We start from the raw sequence: 19433 nt of genomic DNA, 5'->3' as shown, positions 1-19433 counted from the left end.
CAGGAGGGAACCGAGGGCAGTGGCTGGAGCGGCAGGCTGGCCCAAGGGCGGTTCAGAGTTCTGTTTGGGTTTGGAGGGGTTCTACGTGGGACCTGGATGTGGAGCAAGGTGGGGAGAATTTGAAGATGGAGGGAGGAAGGGACGGAGGGAAATCGTGGCGGGCCTCCGAGAGGCGGCTGGGAGACTGTCTTCCAGCGGAAAGGGCCACTTCTAGGTGAGGAGGAGGGCAGGGGGGTTAAGTTTCGCCATCGCTCGTTCCTTCCCGTGGGCCTGTTCGAGCCGAGGGCCACCACCGGGCAGGTAGTCAGCCTGGCGGCTCCACCGCCTTCGGGAGGTGGCTGCGCTTCCCAGTTCCCCAGGGGAGGAGGCGGCCGCGAGCCTGGTGGGTGGGGGCGGGTGGGGGCGGAGAATGGGGGAGGGGAGGGGGAGAAATGGGGCAGGAGTGGGGGGAGGGGGAGGAGTGGGCGGGGCGGGCACGGGCCGGGAAGGTGAGGCGGCGCGGCGGTCGGGGCGGGGCGACCCGGGAGCCACACCCTGAAACTACCTGCGCGCGACAGGAAGGGCCGGGCGGAGCCTGGGCGGCCGGAGCGCTGGGCCTGCGACCTGAAGGAGGCCAGTCCCGCGCCCCGGCCCCGGCCCCCCGGCGATGGCCAGAGCCCCACGGCCTCCGGGACCATGAAGAGCGAGAAGGCGCGCAGGGGCGCAGGAGGCTCCGGTGGCCTCGGCGCTGGACTCAAGTACAGCTCGCGGCCGGAGGTGGGCGGCGCGGGCGCCGTCGAGGCGGGACGCGCCGGGGCTCGGGGGTCTGGGGGCTCCGGGGAGCGGCCGGGGGGCGGCCGGGGGGGCCAGGGAATCGGGGGGTGTTTGGGCGCCGGGGGGACCAGGGGGACCGGGGAACCGGCAGCGCCGCGCTTGTCTCGGCCGAGGGAGCCGCTGCGCTGCCGGTTTGTGACCGCGGCGCCGGCCCGACAGGTGGAATTTCCTGCTTGGCGGGTGCCTGGCCGGACCTTCGGCTCAGCCCGCGGTCCCCTCCCCCGGCCCTCTCCTCCACCCCAACCCCGGGCCGTTTCCTGGCCTGGAAGTGGGCTCGTCTCGGCATCTGGTTATCTCCGCTCTGTCCGTGCGCCTCGGGAAGGAAGCCGCGGCGCAGGCTGCGAGCTGGGGTTTGGGCAGGGGAGGGAAGTTTCCAGGCGGCTCTGGCGTCCTGGAATCCTTGGCCGCTGCGGGAATTTGCTCTTGTCTTGCTAGTCAGAAGGCATCTGAGCCCCCCAGGCAGAAGGCAACCGGGAGCCCAGAGCTTCGGTTGCCGTAGAACCTGGAGCTTAGGACTCCAGGGTGGGGCTTGCTTGGTCTTCTCGGAAAGCGGATGGAGCCCTTTGGGAAGGAAGTGGGAACCTGTGTCTTGAACCTGTCGGAGACCCTGAAACAGGGAGTTCTCATTTGGCGGAAGGAATCTGTTGCTGTTGTTCCGTCGCTCTGTCCCGCTCAATCGTGTCTGATTCTTTGCGACCCCATGGACTGCACACACCAGGCTTCCTTGTCCTTCTCCATCTCCTGGAGTTTGCTCAAACTCATGTTCGTGGTGATGCCAACCAACCGTCTCAACCTCTGTCGCCCCCCACTTCTTTTGCCTTCAATCTTTCCCAGCCTCACGGTCTTTTCTAATGAGTCGGGAACTTGGAAACATTAAATCTTACCATAGAGAGTGGAAATGGGTTGTTAGTTTCTTTACTGATGGCAGTAAAAGGTCACCCTAGGTGGCAGTGCCCAGGCAGGACTGGCAGCCAGGCCTCCACCTCCCTGTAGTGGGGCCCCCAGCGTCCCCTGCACACCAGGTCACCGGGCTGAAGGCTGCTGAGAGGCAGGAACTGTTTGGGACTCTGCAAACAGGGGCCTGTCCCCCTCTCTCCCGGGACCCTGGGGCCAGTGAGCTCCTCTACTGGCCTGCACTTGGCAGTTGGGCCCGCATTGGGCCTGATTTGGGGGGTCTCACGGACCAGTCCGTTTCTCCAGGGGCATGCAGACTGAGGGAGCTTGCCAAAGACTAGATTCTGGGTCTGCCCTGGTGCGCTGAGCCACCAATCCCACCTGAGGTGGGCACTCTGTTTTCTCCACTTGTCCGCCCCGTGCAGGAGGAAGCAGGACTCAGCACCCAGTCTGGAGGCTGGGGTCTGTGGCCAGTTGTCTGCCCTGCTGGCGGCTGATGCAGCCGAGTGGCCGGCCTCTGTTTCCTTTCCGTGATTCCTGTGTTTGCGAATCCCTGGTAATTGCCTGTTATAGGGAGGGGTTCTAGAGTCCTGCCTTCTCAGCAGAGAGCCCGCTGTCTGGTGGTGTTATTTCAGGACTGTTTTTCTTCCCTCCCTCTTCCTTACTTCCCTTTTACTTCCCTTTCAGGGACCCTCTCCAGCTGATACTGCCCACTGGCCACACTGGCCTTTGAGCTCCCACGGCCACCCGTCAGCCCTCACTTCCTTCCCCTTTGGTCCCTCCTCATTTCTCACCTTCCGTGAAGCTCATCCATTCTCCATGCCAATTCGGCCGTTTTCTCCCACATGGATCACTCCATCTTTCCTCCCGCCAACCTCCTTGGAACCGGCAGTACCGTGTCCTGGTCTTGGGCTGGGCTCTCAAAGACAAATAAGATTTGGTTATTTCCCTGGAGGCCCTTATGCTCTTGAGAGCCATGCTAAGAGATGTGCATGAAAATTAGACATGACTCTGGGCTCCCCTGGCTCCTCAGACAGCAAAGAATCTGCCTACAATGCAGGAAACCCAGGTTCAATCCCTGGGATGGGAAGATCCTTTGGAGAAGGAAATGGCTACCCACTCCAGTATTCTTTTTTTTTTTTATCCACTCCAGTATTCTTGCCCAATGAATCCCATGGACAGAGGAGCCTGGTGGGCTATAGTCCATGGGGTCGCCAAGAGTCAGACATGACTGAGCGGTTGTTTAACACTCTCCTAAAGGAAGTAGCTTGCTGTGCCCAAAGCTCATTTCAGTTTCTCCAGGAAGTCTCCCCTTGTACCTTCCTGCTTCATGCTTCCCCAGCTCTCTCACCCTCTGGATCACCCTGCCGTGTTTGCAGCCAGGGTCTGCGGACTCTGCCTTGGCTGTTCTGACCAGAAGTGCAGCAGCTGCCCCTGGGCTTGTCCTCTGCGTCAGCAGAGCCAGTCTGGGTCACGCTGAGTCCCTCAGGAGCGCTGTTGCTTTTGAGTTCCTTTCTCCTGGCCACTTCCATCCCTTCATGGAGGGAGAAAGGTTCTGTTTGGTGATGCTTGGATCTGGCTGCCTCCTTCCCAAGGCTGATGACTCTGGCCCCAGCACCCTCCACCTGATCCTATTACTATTAAGTGGGAGGTGGCCACCTACATGTTCCCCAGTGTTTGCAGAGACCTGATGTACATGTCCTGTCTGGGGACCGTGAGCCCAGCCTGCATGAGAGTAGGGGCACGGATGTCAGTGATCATGGACACTGATGATAACTGGGAAGCCTGCCTCATTGGGTGTCTTGGCCCCAGTTGAACCTTAGATGGTGGCCAGGCAGCTGCTTGGAAGGAGTCCTTGGTTCTTTCTCAAGTCGGTGTTGCCCAGGTGAGACTCAGTGTCCCCTCAGCATGCAGAGACGAGGATTGGGAGAGCAGATTTGGTGGGGTCAAAATCAGATGTTTCAGGGGCCAGGCTCTGCAGTTCTGGTTATTCTCAGGGTCTCCTCTCTTTGTTAGTTGGTCATCCACATGACAGATAGTTATTAGGTGCTCATCGACAGAGCAAGTGCCAGGCCCTGGGCAGTAGTCCTGAGGGAGAGCCCAGCCACACAATCTCTGCCAGGCTTCTCTGCCATTCACTATCTGCCAGAGTTTGCTCAAACTCATGTCCATTGAGTCAGTGATGCCATAGTGTAGCATAGAGATATTTGATTCTTCATGGTAAGAACTGGGTTCTGGAGAAGCCAGAACTTAGGAGCCACTTAGGAGGGGTGTCTGACTCAGGCTTGAAGGACCAGGGTAGGTGAATTATAGCCAGAGCCACCTGTGACGTGGTGACAGGAGTATTTAATGTGGAGCCAAGACCTGGTGCCACTGCTTTCCCTCCAGGTGATCTCAGAGATGTTACCTAATATCTCTATGCCTCAGTTTCTATGTTATAAAAATGATATGTATGTTACAGGCTTATTGCAAAGATTAAAAGGGATAATTTACATGCAAGCCCTTTATAAGGTGCAGCCTGGTGTATAGGTGTGTTGCCTGCCTCCGGAACACAGGGAATGTCTGTCCAGTGATGGAGACCCTCTTCCAGTCTTTATTTCTTCTCCCTTCACTCGGCTTCTATGAGAAAGGTCCTCCTGGGAAAGGGAAATGGTGCTGAGACGGGCTACGCGACCCTTTCTCCCTCCCGCCACACAAAACAGAACTTTAAGCACTTCCTTCTTTCTTGGTTCTGTGCTGGCCCCTCCGGAAGGGGAAGGCCCTGTGCTGGGAGGTGTGTGCGGTGGGGGGTTGGGGGGGTTACTGAGACCTTGGGTGCTGGGAATGGACAGGAAGCCTGTGTTCCTCAGCTCTTACCCAGCCTTCCCTCCACCTCGGTCCTGGGAAGACCTGGAAATCCATGGCCTTCATTTAGGACATGGGGAAACTGAGGGTAAGAGAAGATGACACTAGCTTGACAGCTGCCCAAGGAAGAAGCCTGTGTCACCTGCAAACCCCTGGGAGTGGCCATGAGCTGGCTCCTTGGTGGGGGTGCGTCGCATCACAGCCCTCTCCCTCCGCCCGCACCTGAGCCTCTAGTGGCCAGCCATGGTCTGTGGCTGCCGTGGTTCTGGAGTTCCCCTGGTACCACCTCCTTCTCTGGCCTGTGGTTCTGCCCAGGCTATTGGCTTATGTCTCCTAAAATAGAAAGTCTGTTCTTGGAAAAGTAGTGACTGTGACAAGCCCCCAAGGAGCCCAGGTCCCAAAGATGTGGCTTCTGGCCACATGCATGCTGCTGGAGTGTTTAGAATACTAATCATTGCTGAGTTTATTGAGCATGGACCACGTTTTATACCTTTTAGCATCAGTACTATTATTATCCTTTTATAAGTGAAGGAAGTGGAGCGCAGAGAGACTAAGTAACTTGCCTAAGGTCACAGAGCGAAACAGTGGTGAGATCAGGATTTGAACCCAAGCAGTCTGGCTTTGCTGTATTCCACTTGGACCGCCTCAGTGAAAGACAGGGCTAGTAGCCCAGTGGGCTCAGGAAGGGATGAAGCACTAAGGGTAATAGCTGATTTGATTTGGTAAGAAGATGGATTTTTCTTCTTGGGACTTTGTGGGACTAACACATTTATAATAACCATTTGGTAGTATAGGAAGGGTCCCTGGGAACTTCTGAGAGGCTCCTGGAACTCTCACCCTGGCTGGCAGTGGTGAGAAGAGTGTTTGGGGTTTGCTCAATGTTGGTGGGCAGTATTTGCCCTTTTTTCTTTGCTAAGAACTTTTCTAGAAGCAGAGTCCTACTGAGAATTCCATCGTGAAAGCTCGCGTTTTCAGAATTTGCTTGTTCTTCTAGGCTTAGCAACAGAATCTTTAGAATCCTTGTGATGGTTGACTAACGGCTCAGAATCTTGGATCCTTTGTTCTCTTGAGTTGGTGGTGATGGTGGTGAAAGGTGAAGAAGAGTAGGATGACAGTCCTTACTACCCATGACTAAATATGAGCACTTTGGTTTATTCTTTATCCTCACAACAACTATAGGAGAAAATGCCTAGTTTATAGATGACCATGTGTGTATATGTGTTCAGTTGCTCAGTCCTGTCTGATTCTTTGTGACCCCATGGACTGTAGCCCACCAGGCTCCTCTGTCTATGGGAGTCTCCAAGGAAGAATATTGAAGTGGATTGCCATTTCCTCCTCCAGGGGATCTTCCCCACCAGGGATCAAATCTGTGTCTTTTGTGTCTCCTGCCTTGGGAGGTGGCTTGTTTACCATTGCGCCTCCTGGGAAGCCCCCACAGATGACAGTACTGAGATTCAAAAGGTTTGCATAATGGCCCAATCCCAAAGAAAGGCAATGCCAAAGAATGTTCAAACTACCACACAATTGCAATCATCTCACATGCTAGCAAAGTAATGCTCAAAATTCTCCCAAGCCAAGCTTCAGTAGTACGTGAACTGTGAACTTCCGAATGTTCAAGCTGGATTTAGAAAAGGCAGAGGAACCAGAGATCAAATCGCCAACATCCGTTGGATCATTGAAAAAGCAAGAGAGTTCCAGGAAAACATCTACTTCTGCTTTATTGATTACACCAAAGCCTTTGATTGTGTAGATCACAACAAACTGTGAAAAATTCTTCAAGAGATGGGAATACCAGACCACCTTACCTGCCTCCTGAGAAATTTGTATGCAACTCACAAAGCAACAGTTAGAACCAGACATGGAACAACAGACTGGTTCCCAGTCAGGAAAGGAGTACGTCAAGGCTGTATATTGTCACCTGCATGTTTAACTTATATAAAGAGTACATCATGCGAAATGCTGGGCTAGATGACGCACAAGTTCGAATCAAGATTGCCAGGAGAAATATCAGCAACCTCATATATGCAGATGATACCACTCTAATGGCAGAAAGTGAAGAGGAACTAAAGAACCTCTTGATGAAGGTGAAAGAGGAGAGTGAAAAAGCTGACTTAAAACTCAGCATTCAATAACTGAAGATCATGGCATCCAGTTCCATCAGTTCATGGCAAACAGATGGGGAAACAATGGAAACAGTGAGAGACTTTATTTTCGGGGGCTCCAGAATCACTGTAGATGGTGACTGCAGCCATGAATTTAAGACACTTGCTCCTTGGAAGAAAAGCTATGACCAACATAGAAAGCATATTAAAAAGCAGAGATATTGCCTTGCCAACAAAGTTCTGTCTAGTCAAAGCTATGGTTTTTCCAGTAGTCATATATGGATGTGAGTGTTGGACTGTAAAGAAAGCTGAGCGCCGAAGAATTGATGCTTTTGAACTGTGGTGTTGGAGAAGACTCTTGAGAGTCCCTTGGACAGCAAGAAGATCCAACCAGTCCATTCTAAAGGAAATCAGTCCTGAATATTCATTGGAAGGACTGATGCTGAAGCTGAAACTCCAATACTTTGGCCACCTGATGGCAAGAACTGACTCATTTGAAAAGACTCTGATGCTGGGCAAGATTGAAGGCAGGAGGAGAAGGGGACGACAGAGGATGAGATGGTTGGATGGAATCCCCAACTCAATGGACATGAGTTTGAGCAAGCTCCAGGAGTTGGTGATGGACAGGGAGGCCTGGAGTGCTGCAGTCCATGGGGTCGCCAAGAGTCAGACATAACTGAGTGACAGAACTGAACTGAACTGAATGGCCGAAAGGCAGTTAGAAGCAGAGTGAGAGTTCAAACCTAGATCTGTGCAACTTCAAAGTCTACAGCCTTAACCGCAAAGCCATTGTACAGTTGTATTCCAGAGGGTGGGTGATTGACGCACATCCCCAGCAAAGCCCTGGAACACGTGGTTGGACAGGGTCCTGAGCACCAGGCGCCAACCATGGGTCCACCGCCGACCTCTCACACCACACCCGACTGGTTTCTCCTTTGATGAGGTTGGTACACCTCACCTGGTAAACCAGGAGACCAAGTGGAGATGACACTGAAAAATGTAGCTTTTGTTTAGCATACACATGGTTAAAAATCATTATGGGAATTAAAAACATTAAAAAAAAATTTGTTTATTTTTGGCTGTGCTGGGTCTTGGTTGCTGTGTGGGCTTTCTCTAGTTGGGGCGAGTGGGCGCTGCTCTTCGTCGCGCTGCACAGATTTCTCATCGCGGTGGCTTCTCTTGTTCCAGAGCACCAGCTCAAGGCCACGTGGGCTTCAGTAGTTTCGACTCCCCGGCTCTAGAGCACAGCCTCAGGAGTTGTGGCACCCGGTCTTAGTTGCTCTTTGCTCCATTCCCCGACCAGGGATCAAACCCTGCATTGGCAGGCAGATTCTATACCACTGAGCCGCCAGGGAAGCCCATAGTGGGAATTTTAAAATAGAAGAACTTCACCTGCCAGAGGAAACCAATCAGATTGTTTATGTTTGGCATGCTCTGTGCAGTCTGTGCCACGCACAGGGGTTTTACCTAGCGCGTTGTTGTACATGTGCGGTGTATGTTCTGGAAGGCGTCTCAGCCTCCTGTCTGCAGGGCACAGTGGAGGACTGCAGGCTGGAGGAACGAGTGTCTAGCCGCACAGCTGTGCCCAAGAGGCTGCCCTCAGGCACCCGAGTCGCTCAGGGCGGTGGCCTTGGGGCTGCCCCTGTGTCCTTCCCGTGTCGTTTCTTATATCGGAATAGCTCTGATGTGGTCTTGGAGAAATCGGCTCTGTCGGTGGCATCCTACCGGGAGGGAAAGGCTGACACCTGGGATGACTTAATCATGAGTCAGAAGGCCCTGGGCTGCCTGCTGGGGAGGCCGCGCAGAATAGCACTCTGTCCAGCTTTGCTGAGAGTGAGCGCACCACCCTGACTGCAGACGCCAAGCCTTCAGCCATGGGCCAAGCCTTCAGCCATGGGCCAAGCCTTCAGCCTCCCACGGCTGGGACTGGAGGAGTCCAAGGAGCCAGCAAGGTGCCACTCAGACCCAGAGTTTTGAGTTGATGAAGCCAGGCCTGTAATGTGTCTCCCTAAAATGTCAAGTAAATCTCCCCGCTCCCCAGCATTTTTACTTGGTCAGACTTTAAACAATTATTTTCATATTTTATTTTATTTATTTTTGGCCACACCGCACGGCTTGTGGGATCTTAGTTCCCTGACCAGGGGTTGAACCCAGGCCCTCAGCAGTGAAAGCATGCAGTCCTAACCCCTGGACCGCCAGGGAATTCTCTAGAGAGGCTTTTTAATATCTTGGTATTGCCTGTGTATATTTTCTATTAAAAAGTTGCTTCCTTCTTTCTGATTATTGGAGTTAGGAGAGGACTTTTATTTATTTTTGGCTGTGTGGGTTTTCTCTAGTTGCGGCAAGCAGGGGCTGCTCCTCTTGTGCAGACTTCTCATTGCGGTGGCTTCTCTTGTTGCGGAGCACGGGATCTAGGGCACGTGGGATTCAGTAGCACATGTGGGCTCAGTAGTTGTGACTCACGGATTTAGTTGCTCCACTGCATGTGGGATCTTCCCAGACCAGGGATCAAACCCGCGGATGGAACCTGTGTCTCCTGCATTGGCAGGAAGGTTCTTAACCGCTGGACCACCAGGAATGCCTCAGGACTTTTTTAAAAAGTTGAGCAATGCAGAAATATACACAGTGAAATTCCTCTGAAATTCTCTCTCCCAGGTTTCATAATCCCTATAAGTGGTTTGGTTTCTATTCCCCCCACAGTCTTCTATGCATGAACCAATACTTCTGCGGATATTAGTATATATGTGTACATGTATTCTTTCCCAAATGGAATCATAATGTTCTTCCTATTCTGCCGCTAAAGGAATGATTGTAATGAGCTAATCCATCACACATTTATTGCAGATCTTTATGCATGCTAGGATTGTGGAACTAGACACGGCTCCCTCCCGCTCCCGGCCTCCATCCTTAAGGAGCAGGTGGTTGACCTTGAGACGCTGACCAACTGTGACTGGAGCTGTGCTTGGGACGTTGGGGAGACTGGAAGGGGCAGGGCTTTCCTGGGGAGCTTCTCAGAGGAGGCACCTAAGCGAGAGTTTGGAAGGGTGGGAAGGGTCCAACACTGACTTTGACTTTTTTAAAGAGAGTTTTTTCCACGTTATTACCTACTCTTTGAAAAACCGTTCTTGATTTCTGTGGATGTGCCATTCTGATTTGTTATTTTATTTGTGGTATTTGTGTGTGCTAATTGCCTGTGTTATGGAACAATGAATGGAAACAGAGCCAGGGGCCTGAGGGAAGAAGTTGATGAACAGCCCCGACCCGTTCGAATTCTGCTGCTGAATTCTGGGTTCTAGGTCTAACAGGAACATCGCTCCTGTGAAGTGGCACCAGATGACCAGAGGTTCAGTTTGAACGGTTGGTTGAGTTGAGCATTTGAGCTGGACAAAGAGCAGACCCAGAGGAGTGTTTCTGTAGCTGCTTGGAGCTGGAGGAGCTGGGAGGAATAAGGCTGGTTCTGAAGAAGTGAAGCCGCTCCATCGTGTCCAACTCTTTGCGACCCCATGGACTGTAGCCCACCAGGCTTCTCCGTCCATGGGATTCTCCAGGCAAGAATACTGGAGTGGGTTGCCGTTTCCTTCTCCAGGGGATCTTCCCGACCCAGGGATCAAACCCAGGTCTCCCACACCGCAGGCAGATGCTTTAACCTCTGAGCCACCAGGGAAGGCTGGTTCTATTGCAATGGTAATATGCTGGGCTATTGTGATGCCAAGCGCCCTGGGGGAAGGGATAACGTTGTAACGCTGGCCCGAGCCGAAAAAGAAGCTATTTCCCCAGAAAGGGTGGCCCCCAGGGGAAGGGACAGGAGAACACGGTTCCGCAGTTCTCTCCTCGCTCTGTCCTTGCACGGGTTGTAATCATGGACTGGGGCCTCCAGGCCTCTCCCTGGTGATGGGGCTTTCTTCTTTGCATATTCAGTGCTTTCTCCCAAACTGCTAGTTTTGTAGTTGACCTAATGTTCCTGGCCCTGGAGAAGGAAATGGCAACGCACTCTGGCATTCGTGCCTGGAGAATCCCATGGACAGAGGAGCCTGGCGGGCTGCAGTCGGTAGGGTCACAAAGAGTCGGAGGCGACTGAGCAACTAACACTTTCACACTCTCACTGTTCTAACATTCCTGGGGCCTTCCTGGTGGCTCAGATGGTAAAGAATTTGCCTGTAATGCAGGAGACTCGGGTTCAATCCCCTCATCAGGAAGATCCCCTGGAGAAGGAAATGGCAGCCCACTCCAGTATTCTTGCCTGGAGAATCCTATGGACAGGGGAGTCTGGTGGGTTACAGTCCGTGGGGTCGAATCCATGCCTGCTGTGCTGAAAGCGAGGAGTCTTAACTACTGGACTGCCAGGGAAGTCTTGGTTCAGAATCCTGACTGTTGGTAGATACAGACATACACCAGTGATAAAATCTTATGGAACTTAATAATGAGTACAAGTAAAATGGGAAATCTGAATCAGATCTGTGGGTTATAGCAGTGTCATGGTGTTATAGTCTTATGAGATGGTACCATTGAGGGAGACTGGGTGAAGCATACAAGGGATCTTGGTATTATTTCTTATGACTGCGTTTGAATTTACAGTGATCTCAACAAAAGTGTTAACGACTAAAAAAGCACTGTCCCATGAAACTGGAATGTGGGCTCAGTGAGAAGAAAGTCAAGAAGAAAGATGAGAAGAAATTACACCGTGCTGTTTTCACCTCTGTCTTCAGTTTCTCCTTTGTTAGCTTCTTAGTCTTGTTAATTTCTTCCTTTCTTGTTCAGTTTCTTTCCAGTTTAGCTTCTGGGGGAATGTGCCTGGTTCTGCCCCTGCAGGCAGATACTTCTCTGCCGGTCAGGTGACAGGAGAAAGGTGGGCGTGGCTGGGCCAGGAAGAGGGTTTCTGACCAAAAAGGACACGGTGGGGGCAAACTTTGTGGGATCAAAGAGACTGGCTGTATTGAGGGGTGCTGCTCTGTTATGAATCTTGGAGCCCATCTGAGATAGAATTAACTGAGGACTGGGAGAGGAAGAGACCAGGAGGATCTAAAGTTAGATGCTGAAGGTATAGTACGTGGTGGGGTGGCTGACACCAGAGAGCTTGGCGAGCTGTCAGCTGATCCCTGGGGTGTAGACTGAGCTTGCTTTCCCCTTCCAGGGGAGTGGAGACAGGTCTGGAAAGTTCCCTGGGCCTTGGAACCTGTCTTGGCTAGGCTACTTAATTCTGGCTGTGAAGAGCCAAGTGCTTCAGTCTGTCTGTCAATCAGGTTCTAACCCTGGGCAAAGTCAAGGGTAGAGGGTGTGGGGGACAGAAGCAGTAGGAAGAGGAAACTGGGGCGCCTGGCCTCCCAGGCCTGCCTGCCTGCCCGCTGTGCCCTGGGGATATCACTGATGCCAAGGGTCTAAGGGAGGAGAGGTTCAAGGGACAAAGACTGTGGACTGAGGTGGTCCACAGACACTTCCTGGGGAGGCTGGGCCCTGGCTTTGTCCTCGGGGATGCCCTGGGCTTCGGAGGTGGTGATGGGAGCCGAGTCTTTCAGGGTGGCGGGATGGGCACCGACCTACTTCCTCACAGGTCTGGGGGCCGCCTGGCTGAGGACAAGGTCAGCACGCCCAGGCCAGTGTTGGAGGGGTAGAAATCCACCCACCCCGACCCCTCGTGAAAGAAAGAAGGGGCTTGTGTCTGTCGAGTCTGGTTGCAGGTGTGTGTGGTCCTAGGGCCACAGGGGCGTGGCCAGGCGGGGGCAGTGCCAGCAACGGGGAGGGGATACAGGCATGAAACCTGCAGGAGCCGGACGCTGACTGGCAGAGAATCCCCAGGTCCCGGCCCGCAGTGCCCACGGTCGGCTGAGTCAGACCCTGGGAACTTTCCGTCTGACTCTGACCAGGTGTACGGAGTTTGGCTTTATTTCCTCCAGTGGGAGCTGTCGGTTCTGGGTCAGCTTTCTGTTCTCCTGGATGCCTTGGGGTCACAGATCTGCAGGTAATTCTGGATCCTCTGTAGGGCCCTGCTGCCTCACCCATTTCCCGGAAGGTCAGCAGCTGAGAAAAGTGACCAGGTTGAAAGGGAAGGGTCAGAAGGTCGAGCAACAAGAAGGCAAAGAGCTCAGGGAGCCCATCAGCCGCTGACGAGCCTTGGCTGGCAGTGTGTGTCTGCTGGCAGCCTCCGGGACTTCTGGGTGATGCTCATAAGCTGTTGTGGGAGGGCCCTGAGCACGGGCGCCAAGTCCAGCCCCTCTTGCAGGTACCTTGCATCCCAGGTGGTTGCTTAAAATAGGCCGACTGAAACTGACATGACCCGGCCGGCCAGCTCCTCTCACTGAGGGGGAGGTGGGTGGGCCGGGCCCGCAGCCTCCGGGAAAGGGTAGGCAGCTGGTACTCTCCAGATCCATTTCCCGAGAATGACCTGGGATGCGGGTTAAGCTTGCAGACCCGGGGGCCATGCCCCTGCCTGCAGCATCGGAACCTCCCGGGAGAGGGGCCAGGGGATCTGGATGCCGGGCAAGCACTATGCTCCTTTCACTGATGTATTTTAATCATTATTTTTCACAAGCAGGCAAGTCTGGGAAATGCTGGGGTGGTACGATCGAGGGGAGCCTCCTGTTTCTTGAGAATCTGGCTTCTTTGGGGAATCAGTCACCCCAGGGCTGGTGAGTGAATGGATTCCAATGTGGGCATCTTTTCCCTTCTCCTTTGTTGCTTCGGTCATCCTGTGATGAGCGGATCAAGTGTCCTCTCTGTGCTGGTCATTGTGCGGGGCCGGAATTGCAGTGAACGCAGAGTGAGCGAAGTCCCTGCCCTTGAGAGCCTGCATGTCGGCTACTTTCTGCCCACAGCCGCTTGAGGTTTTTTTGATGGGTGCTGGTTTTTTAAGATGTATTTATTTAGTTTTTGGCTGTGCTGGGTCTTCATTGCTGTGCCTGGGTTTTTTTCTACTTGCAGAGAGCGGGGACTACTCTAGTTGAGGTGCACGGGCTTCTCACTGCAGTGACTTCTCTGTTCTGGAGCACAGGCTTTAGGGCACGTGGGCTTCAGTAGTTGTGGGCTCGTGGGCCCTAGAGCTTGGGCTCAGTAGTTGTGGCATTGAGGCTGCTCCAAGGCATATGGGATCTTCTCAGATCAGGGATCAAACCAGTATGCCTTGCATTGCAACACGGATTCTTATCCACTGGACCACCAGGGAAGCCCATGGTGCTGATTTAACTGGAGAGAGCCCATCTAAGTAGGGCCCCTCCTGCCTGGAGACAGGGTCCTTTCATAACTAGCAACTTGAAGAAGGGGCCTTTCTTCAGTTTCACCCCTGGTATCTCAGTGCTATGCATTGTACTGTGCTCAGCATCTCCCAGGGTGACAAATACAGTGTTAGGTTTTGGAATTCACTCCTTGCCCTGTCATCTCTGGTGGCCTTGAGTCATGCTGAGTTTCTAGGGACTCTGGCCAGGATCCAACTCGACCTGGCACTGGGGAGTGGCCAAGAGAGTTATGCTGGCTTGGTCTTTTCCTCTTGAAAATAAAGGCATCTTCGAAGTCGCACGAGATGGACCCTCACCTGGGGAAATGATTGCAGGCGTGCACACCGTGCTTTCTTGTTTGAACCATCTCACGGGTATTTTCTGGTTCTCATCATGGAATTGGCATCCATCCTGGGCTTCCCTGGTGGTGCAGTTGTTAAGAATCCACCTGCCAATGCTGGGGACACAGGTTCGATCCCTGTTCTGGGAAGATCCTACATGTTGCAGAGCCCCTAACCCGTGTGCTACAACTACTGAGCCCATGCTCTCGACCCGCGCACTGCGGCTAGAGAGTAGCCACCACTCTCCCCAACTTGAGAAAGCCTGTGTGCAATTAAGACCCAGAACAGTCAAAAATAAAGAAATAAATAACTCTTACAAAAGAATTGAAATCTGTCCCACCTGGTGGGTATGCTGAGTGACCGAACCCGTGACCAGCAGTTCATGGTGGAGCTGGGAGTGGCGCTTGAAGCCAGCCACCCTGTCTAGCCTCAGGTCAGTGTCTGCAGCCAGTGACATCACTTCTGCCCCTTGACCTTGATCCTCAGCTGCAGGAGCACATCATCAGGTGTCATGTTGAGGGCGTTTCGTGGCCCCTCCCAGGACTCCCTGCGACCTCTTCAGCCTCAGCTTCATCCCCTGCCTTCCCAACAGATCACACCCAACCTTGGCCAAATGAAGAACAGTCTTAAAAAGGAGAGCCTGGTGTGAAGATTGATTTATTCCCTGTCTGTTTTGACTGGAGTCTCGTGTGGATTTTGGGGTCATTACTGTCGTTTCTGTTGTTTGTAAACACGAGCACTTACCAGTAGCTGTTCTCCCGCAAGGACCATAATGACCTGCCTGCTGCAGCTGCTGGCTCGGGATCTGCTGGTCCCTGGAGCTGGTGGGAGAGCCGGCCTGGCGGGCGAGCAGCGGTCCCAGCCCATCCGGGGGAACTGGGGGAAGGGTGCTGCCCAGAGGCTTCTGAGGCTGACTTGGACACAGTTTTGCTCGCTAAGCATGTAGCTTTTAGATCTAGTGAGTTTGGTACTTAACAGAAGTAGGGTGGCCACAAGGGTCTGTTGTTTAGTCACTCAGTCGTGTCCGACTCTTTGCAACCCCATGGACTGTAGCCCTCCAGGCTCCTCTGTCCCAGATTCTCCAGGCAAGAATACTGGAGTTGGTTGCTGTTCCCTTCTCCAGGGCATCTTCCCTGATGCAGGAATCGAACCCACGTCTCCTGCACTGGCAGGAGGATCCTTTACTACTGAGCCACCAGGGAAGCCCACAAGGATCTTTTCTATAACATCAAATGAAATATGCCTTTTCCTTTTTGCCGTCTATAAATTCATTTTTTGGACAACCCCTGACTTTGGGGGGAGGATAGGCATCATTTGCATTGGTGTGCTTTAAACTGGCAGAAAGTATGGTATTCTCCAGGGCTTACATGTCTCTCCTCCTGGGTCTTTGGGTGGTATCCCCCCATCTCTCCAGGAAGTCGGGTGGACACGGTGGTGATCTGATTTGCCCCGGTTCCCGCTCCCTGGGTCATCCTCCAGGAGCTGTGTGTGCACCTGTGATGTCCGTCTGTTCTCCAGGAAGTCGTCCCTCACTCTCTTGTCTGAGCTAGCCTTGAGCCTCCAGGATCTGACTCAAGCCGGCTGGTGAGAAGAGGCCATGAGCGTTGTGTGGTCTCTGTGGTAGGCCAGCACCTGCTTCAGCACTGGGTTTTATGTGTGCACCTGCAAACGTGTTTACTTTATGAAAGAGAAAGGAGAGGCCCAGGTGGGCATGCGCATCCTCCCTCTTCCATCTGATCTGTGGCCTGTAGAGGGGGTTGCATGTGGGGAGAAGGCTATGTTTGCCGTTGAGCCTGAGCTGTGGGAACTGCCTGCCTCCTATTTCCCTGGGGGCCTCCCGGTCCCATGCATCTGTAAAACGCCAGCCACAAGGGTTGGTGTGGCTGGTCCTTCTTTGTTGTTTTTCTGGCTTCACTCCCTTTGTGAAGCGGAGACATCACTTTGCCAACAAAGGTCCATAGAGTCAAAGCTATGGTTTTTCCAGTAGTCATGTACAGATGTAAGAGTTGGACCATAAAGAAGGCTGAGTGCTGAAGAACTGATGCTTTCGAATTGTGGTGTCGGAGAAGACTCTTGAGAGCCCTTTGGACAGCAAGGAGATCCAGCTAGTCAATCCTAAAGGAAATCAGTCCTGAATATTCACTGGAAGGACTGAAGCTGAAGCTTCAATACTTTGGCCACCTGATGGGAAGAGCTGACTCATTAGAAAAGACCCTGATGCTGGGAAAGATTGAAGGCAAAAGGAGAAAAGGGTGACAGGTTGAGATGGTTTGATGACATCACCGACTCAATGGAGATGAGTTTGAGTCAACTCCAGGAGATGGTGAAGGACTGGGAAGCCTGGCGTGCTGCAGCCCATGGGGTCGCAAAGAGTCGGACACGACTGAGTGATGAACAACAGCAGCAACACCTCCCTTGTGACTTTGGACAGGTCACTCCCTGTCTCTCAGCCTCGGTCTCCTTATCAGTAAAATGACTGGGTTAGGCAAGATGATCTCTCATATACCTGAAAATGGAGCCAAGAGTAGGGTAATAAAAGAGGTCATCTAGTTACTGATTAAACAGCATTTCTGGGCTGATCGGAGCCCAGGATTCACACTGCAGGGATGAACAGACCTAGGAGCCAGCCCGACCGCTAACACCGTGCTCTGCAGCCAGCCCAGGGTTGCCCCTGGCGTCCACTGTCCATGCTGTCAGCCACCTTTCCTTACCAAGGAGTTTGCTTTCCCGTTTCCCAGAATACTTGCTCCCCGAGTTCTGGATGCTGACCGAGGGAGGCCGAAGATGAAGGTCAAATCTGGAGCGCCACCTCGTGGCTGTGTGATCCCACAAAGTCATCATTTCTTCCTGCCTTTCTATAGACTGGTAGGATACCTGTCATGAATGCTTTCTGGGTTGTTGTGGGGCTTGAGTAAGAAAGCTGTTGTGAAGTTACCCTGTATGCTGAAAATAAACTGAATAAACTATTATTCTGTTACATTTCTTCCAACACATATAAACACAGACACACAGTTTGCTCAGAGTCTAGCTAAAGCCTTACTATTTTTTCATTTTCCAGTATGTTTAGACAACCAAGAACCATTGGACATTTAAAGTAAACCTGCAACCTCGACGGGCAAAGACATGATTCTGAAGATAATATAAAAACAACCAAGTTGGGATCCTAAGAACAAGAAGGTGGTGAATTCATAGAATCGAAAAGGCTATGGTTAAAAAAAGAACCATCTAAGAAGAAAAGTCACTCTTGGAAATGAAATGCATGACTTAAAAAAAAAAATTTGTTGTCTTTGCAGTAAATCTCAAGATAAGGCGATGTAAGTCCTTCAGTTTTGTTCTTTTTCAGATCTTGTTGCGTACGAATTTCAGAAGCAGCTCATCAGTTTCTGTGAACAACCTGCTGAGGTTTTGATCAAGATAGTGTTCATGCTGTAGGCAACTGAAGAAAATAAGACATCTTAACTATCTTGAGTTTTCCAACCCATGACCATGAAAGTTTGCTTGATTCATTTGTATCAATTTTTAGATTCCACATATAAGTGATATCATATGGTATTTGTCTGACTTACTTCACTCAGTATGATAATCCCTAGGTTCATCCATGTTGCTGCGAATGACAATATTTCATTCTTTTTTATGGCTGAGTAATATTCCATTGTATAAATATATCTTCTTTATCCATTCATCTTTGGTCAGCATTTAGGTTGTTCCCATATCTTGGCTACTGTGAATAGTGCTGCCCTGAACAGGGGAACATGTATCTTTTTGAGTTACAGTTTTATTCCGATATAGGCCCGGGCCTGATTGCGAGATCACATGGCAACTCTGTTTTTAGTGTTTTGAAGAACCTCCATACTGTTTTCAATAGTGGCTGAACCAGTTTACATTCCCACCAACAGGAAGAGGGTTCCCCTTTCTCCACACCTTGTTCAACATTTATTATTTGTAGAATTTTTGATGATGGCCATTCTGACCAGTAAATACCTGCGATACCTCATTGTAGTTTTGATTTGCATTTCTCTAATAATTATCTAGGTTGAGCATTGTCTCATGTGCCTGTTGGCCATTCTTAGGCATTTCTTTGAAGTGGCTGGTTAGGTGTTCTACCCATTTTTCGATTGAGGTGTTTGTTTTTTGTTACTGGGTTGTATGAGTTGTTCGGATATTTTAGAAATAAAGCCCTGGTTGGTCACATCATGCAATAGAGGATGTACTTTTAAACCTCGGTGTTCTGAAACTTCATCATGATGTATTTTGTTATGTGTGCTTTTTCATTTATCTCTCTCATTATTCAGTGAGCACTTTGAAGAGATACGACTCTCTTTAATGCTTGGAAATATACTTCCAGTATTTCTCTGGTAACGTCCTCTGTCAGACTCAGGAATGGGGCTCAGGTATTTATAGAAGATAGAGGTGAGACAGGGAAGGACATTATTAGAAATCTCCAGAGCCCCACCTCCACTCCAAACAAAAATGCTCCTACCCACACATCCCCTGGAAGGGATGGGAAATTGATTTCTTCAGACTCGAGGACGGGTGCCAGAGGGCTGCAGTGAGGGCGAAAACAGTCGTAGGTCTCTTCTTTCCCATGTTCTGAATGCTAGTGGCTAGGTTTAAATTACCCCATCCTGGAGATTAGAAAATTATTCTCTGCAGTAACTAAGCCATCCCATAGAAAAGATCTAGGCAGCCTGGCAGTTGGGAGTGTCCAGTAAAGTATCTGGCTTGTCACTGAATTGTGGCCCAAAGTGAAGCCACCTGTGGCCAGCCATGTCCACAGAGCTTCCAAACAACCTTTAGGACTTCATTCTTGAATTTGAGCAAATAGCCTCCTATTCTTAGGCATTTAAGGAAAGCCGTCAGCACAAAAGAGAAAGTCAACAGCAGTTTCTCTGTTGAGAAAAGTTACGCAATAGAAATATCAGGATGAGAAGATTTTTGTATCCAAAAGTCAGAGAACAAATCAGAACTTTTGCAGATGAAAGTTTTGATAGCAGAAGTGAAAAACTCAGTAGAAAGATTAAAAACCAAGATGAATAATAGTGCAGAGAAAGGATAAATAAAGGATCCATATAGTAGGGCTTATAGAAAGAGAAAAGAGAAGATAAAGGGGAGGACATAATCTAAAACAACACAGGAAACTTTCCCAGACTGAAAGATATGACTTTCCAAGCTCAAAGGGCAGATGGAGAGCTTAGCATTGTGAAGTTGAAAGACTCAATTCCGAGCACTTCCTC

At 51.3% G+C, this 19433-nt stretch overlaps 1 protein-coding gene across 2 annotated transcripts in view; it reads left to right on the top strand.

Annotated features, from left to right (window-relative positions):
• The first annotated feature begins 538 nt into the window (after positions 1 to 538).
• ST14 (ST14 transmembrane serine protease matriptase) overlaps positions 539 to 19433 on the top strand; it is a 37406-nt gene continuing 18511 nt past the window's right edge. Inside the window, exons 1-2 of one of the 2 annotated variants that reach the window (XM_043873039.1) lie at positions 600 to 756; positions 17258 to 17513. Coding sequence is in view for 1 of the 2 variants with exons in the window: in XM_043873031.1 (XP_043728966.1) it covers positions 676 to 756 (81 nt within the window). In the remaining variant the exon portion in view is untranslated. Of the gene's footprint in view, positions 757 to 17257; positions 17514 to 19433 lie in introns of both variants that reach the window. The other variant, XM_043873031.1, reaches the window with a different exon arrangement.

The sequence above is a fragment of the Cervus elaphus genome, chromosome 2 (genome assembly GCF_910594005.1).
Source record: "Cervus elaphus chromosome 2, mCerEla1.1, whole genome shotgun sequence".
NCBI classification, from domain to species: Eukaryota; Metazoa; Chordata; class Mammalia; order Artiodactyla; family Cervidae; genus Cervus; species Cervus elaphus.
Note: the sequence above shows the minus strand (reverse complement) of the source record. Positions and strands in the feature narration are given on the sequence as shown.